The sequence below is a fragment of the Cynara cardunculus genome, unplaced genomic scaffold (genome assembly GCF_001531365.2).
Source record: "Cynara cardunculus var. scolymus isolate 2C unplaced genomic scaffold, CcrdV1 Un_Scaffold_1590, whole genome shotgun sequence".
Lineage (NCBI taxonomy): Eukaryota > Viridiplantae > Streptophyta > Magnoliopsida > Asterales > Asteraceae > Cynara > Cynara cardunculus.
This window is the reverse complement of record NW_020200807.1, coordinates 105,638-110,456: the sequence shown is the minus strand read 5'-3', so window position 1 is coordinate 110,456 and position 4,819 is coordinate 105,638. Positions and strand designations below refer to the sequence as shown.

Genomic DNA, 4,819 nt, shown 5'->3' with positions numbered 1-4,819 from the left:
AGTTATGGTAACTCACTGCTCAAAGTTTTATCGCTCATCACTCAACCCCTAAGTCAACACTTATTGTTCATCGCTCAAAGCTTTATCAATATAAGGATTTTATCGCTCACAACTATGTCCGGATAGTACTCTCATCGCACAACGTTATGTTCGGATTATGCTCTCATCACACAATACTATGTCCGGATTATGCTCTCATCGCACAGAACTATGTCTGGATTATGCTTTCATCGCACAACCTTTGTCCAAATATACTTTCTTCTCTCAGGCCTTATCTTCATCTTTCAAACTCTTTATTTATTCAAATAATCCTGTAAGAAACCAGTTAAGTATCCATTAATCATACAGATAAGTATGAAAAATACTTACTCTTCTTTTCAAAAATGATTAGATAAATTTTAAAATCACTACTCCCCATGGAATTTGTATCTTCATCAAAATCAGTATATCAGATAAAACGTTATACTCCCTTTATTTAGATAAGCTCAGGTTCTAAACTGATTTATTCAGAAACTATATTGAAGACCAGATCCTGAACTGATATGTTCATAAACTACTTTAAAGCACACATATCTATATACTCCCCCTCAAACCAAGCATCAATTTATCATGTGTTTAATCTTCTAAATTCAGCTCAGCATATGACAAACCTGCAAAAACAGATTACACAGATTTTGGTATCCATACTTTCATGGATCCTAATTTGTTGGCATTGGTTTGGGGTATACTATAAGTACCATACCATCTTTTCAAATCAGAAGTTTTCACCGTAAAACTATTCTCAGAAAAATCAGATATGCAGTAAGTACCATACCAGTTATTATCATACCAATTATTCCTCTAATTCATAAACTTGTTAGTTCCACACCTTGAACAACAGATATTGGTCTTGCTAAGACTGATCAAATGATTAGCAGATTTGACAATACAAGGTAAAACATTCCTTGAAGCAAAAGATTTTGTATCACCTATAGATTTGTTTTCAACAAAGTTGTTTGTAGTTGATTTCTTCTTCCAAAACATTTGCTTCTTTTTATAATGACTATCTGATTCAATCACATAATCATTGTACAAGAAATATGAGATTTATACTTTGAAGCGCCAATTTTAGAAAATCTGCTTGAGTAACTGTTAGATTTAACAGAAGAACTATTACTCTTGCAATTTTTAACTGAAAATGGAGACTCAATTGAACTTGAAATATCCTTTTCAGAAAACTCTTTGAGTTTATTTAATAACTTATCTCTTTCTTTAGTTATTAAGGCATATTTCTTTTCAAAATTAGATCTCATATTCTTTTCAGTAACAAGATCAGCTTTCAAATCAGATTATTTCTTTGTAATCTCATAAATTTGAATTTCAAAATCTTTTCTTTATTTTTCAAAACTTTTTCTCTCCTTTTCAATATCTCCTTTCTCATTATTAGATGCAACATCTAACCATTTCTTCTTTTCAGCTACTCCTTAGCTATAGTAGCATTCTTCTTTGCAGTATTCTTTATTTCTATTGCAAATGATTTTCTCTCATCATCCAGACTCTTCTGAATAGCAACAATACTCTTTGAAAATTCCAAACATTTCTTATCAGATTTTTTTCCTTTTAGTTTCAATTTAGATCTTTCCACAATAACAATCTTCTCAAAATCAATGATTTGCTCAGAAAGCTTCACAGAACTCATCTCAAAAGATTTCAACTTGCTTTCAAAAATCCTTTTCTCAACATTAAACCTCTGTTTTGCATCAGAAAATTTATTCTTATCTTTCTCAAACTCTTTTCTTTCTGATTCTAATAACTTTTCCAGTTCAACTATCTTTTTCTTTTCTTTCTCAAAAACTCTTCTTTCGGAACTTAAGGCTTTCTCAGCTTCATAAACCTTTGTAGTTAACTCTGCATTATTCTTTAATAGTTCAACATTTCTATCTTGAATCTCATAATGACGATCTCTAGCAAGAAGTTCATCTATCTGAGCCTGTAGAAACTTCTTTTCTTCTCTTATTTGCTGATTCTTCTTTATTGTATCTTTTGCCCAACAAAGATTTGAATGATTCTCATAAAATATTTTTAAATATTTTTCTTGTTCCTTTTTAAATTTATTCTCCAAGATATAAACTTTTTCTCTTAGATCCTTATTCTCTCTTTCTAACACAAATGCCATCTCAGTGCAATTCAAAATGATTGACTAACACTTGATCTTTAAAAGCAGTTCAAAACTCAGAAAATCATATTAACTTTCTCACAAATTCTGCTTATCGCCCAAACTTGATTGTTCAGACTACTTATCACTCAACTTGAATATTACTCAACTTGCTTATCGCTCAACTCCTTATCGGACAACACTGCTTATCTTCAAGTCTCTTATCGCCCAATTCTTTATCGGCTAACTCCTTATCTTCCAACTCTTACTAATCGGACAACACTGCTTATCGCCCAATTCAACAAGCGATGAAGACAAGATATCGCTTAACACACTAAGTGGGGAATGCAGGATATCGGAGAACAAGAAATTCGAAGGAATTCAATGAAAAATTCAATGACCGATGAGGAGTCCTTATCGCTCAATGAATGTATTCAACGAGCGATGAAGGAGTAGTTTAACAGAATATGCAGAAATCGATCCAAATACACTCAAATTCAATCAAAATTGAATAAAACTTCCACATATTGATTTGTAATATGACTAAAAACTAGTCTTTAACTCCAATTTTTAACAAAAACATATTGAAATGATCGAATTCACCAAAATTTGTCAAGAACAAACAAGAACAGTTTCAAACTCAAAAATTACAACAATCCTAAATTGGAACTCAAATTCAATTCAATTGAGAAATTGAATGAATCCAACAAACTCATACAAGAATTTCGAGCAGATTTCAATCAATTTCAAATCAAGAAACACACAAAGATTTGAAATTAGATTCAAAACAGTAGCCTCTGTTCGTCCAAAAATAGCAAGCTTCCAAACTTGTTCTTCAATCCAAATTTAATCACAATCACAATTGATGTTCCCAGTTTTAATCAGTCAAAACATGAATTAACAAGAACAATCACAAGATCATCAATGGCAGAAATAGAAATGTAAAGAGAGAATTATCTTCAAAAGCTTAGATTGAACTTCAAAGGTTTACATCACTTCTATACACTCTTACCCTGCTCTCAAACAACAACAAAGCACCCTATGTATACACAAGGAATACACAAGAAACATAAAGCTTGGATACAACATTTAAGTACAATATATTGAACCCAACAAAACCTACCCCTATAATATATATATATATATATATATATTAGGGGGAAGATCAAATGTTAACCAATAACTTTATGTTAACTTTGAAAACTATGACAACCAATCAAATTCCATTCTTCTTGTAGGTTTATGTCATGCTCACATTTTAATTACAAGGGTATTTCAKTAAATTTATTTGATATGTAACTCTCAAACAATTAATGGGGAGTTACAAATCATCAAATCCCAAAAAATATACATTTATAATATTAATAATTTTTTTTAATCTTGATCTTCCATGTTTATTGTTTTATCAGTTTTTAATTTGCATAGAAAACACGGTAGTAAAAATTTTCGGTATCGATCAAGCTAATATAGATAAACGCAATGGAAAATAAACCGACAACAGTGAAAAGATTAAAATGGTTTATGATGACAATCGGAGTTCGATGTCGGGAATTGAAAAAATTAACCAAAGCGAATGTCTTGGTAATAGATATTTATTTTTTTAGATTCGTTTTAATTGAATTGAAGAAATTAACCAAAACGAATGTCTTGGTAATAGATTTTTATTTTTTTAGTTTCGTTTTAATCGAAATTATGTTCATTACGATGTGTTGTGTTTTTTATAACTCATCTTGTATTGATATCTTTTTTCTTTAATTATTAAAATACGTACCTAATTCACATGTTCAAATGAAAGTACATGCACGGCCCATTTTCATATTGTCATATTACCGACTTTTATGAATCATGAACCATTGTGTTCATGTTCYTTCTATCATATGAACACAAATGTTATTTTTTAAGCTTGATACCAAATCTTTATATTTGTGTAAGTGTTTGCACYMGGTGTTCATAGCGTTGGGSTTATGTGTTCATATATKTTATACGATATGAACAAGAGGTGAACACGATATGAACAAGGGGTGAACAATCATATAAGATCAGAAACATATATGAACAAGGAGTGAACCTTAAACAGTGTGGATGCAATGCATGTATAAAACTCCAATTGACAAAGGATCDCTYBTGAATGTGTTTATAATGAAGGAACTATTGTTCACAAGCTGTTCATATCGTGTTCATACATGTTTTTTTATTTATTTTCTTTCGTATAACAGTTATTCTTATTATGTTCATATTGTGTTTATAAATGTTATGCAGYCCAARTTCATATATATGTCAAATTTTTGTTCGTATTTGACACAATGGCTCATATATATATATATAGTTGTGTTCATATGGTTCTTATATTAACAAAAATAAATTAACAAAAAAATCATAGAATTTTGATTTTGTAACTCCCAATTAATTAATGATATGGGTGTTACATAAATTTTTTACCTAAATACCCTTTTCAACATTGTTCATTATCTTTATGCAATTTTAAATTTAAAAAAATAAGTTTTTATCATGATTAATCATAACCATTTATTGAAAGATTGAATGGCCAAGATCGGTTAACAAAGTTAACACAAAAACTTTGGTTAACATTTGATCTTACCCCATTATATATATATATATATATATATATATATATATATATATAGGGGAGCGTTCAAATAAAAACCACCTAATTTGTACAAACCA

The 4,819-nt window shown here is 29.8% G+C and overlaps 1 protein-coding gene across 1 annotated transcript; it reads right to left on the bottom strand.

The window, feature by feature from the left end:
- Positions 1-1,456: 1,456 nt before the first annotated feature.
- Positions 1,457-2,155, bottom strand: LOC112502566 (uncharacterized protein PFB0765w-like). The gene has a single exon (XM_025106516.1). The coding sequence runs from the start codon at positions 2,153-2,155 to the stop codon at positions 1,457-1,459; it is 699 nt and encodes a 232-aa protein (XP_024962284.1).
- Between the last annotated feature and the right edge of the window lie 2,664 nt (positions 2,156-4,819).

Bases quoted from the DNA above. Each gene is read 5' to 3' on its own strand.
- LOC112502566 (XM_025106516.1), bottom strand. From the start codon at position 2,155: ATGGCATTTGTGTTAGAAAGAGAGAATAAGGATCTAAGAGAAAAAGTT.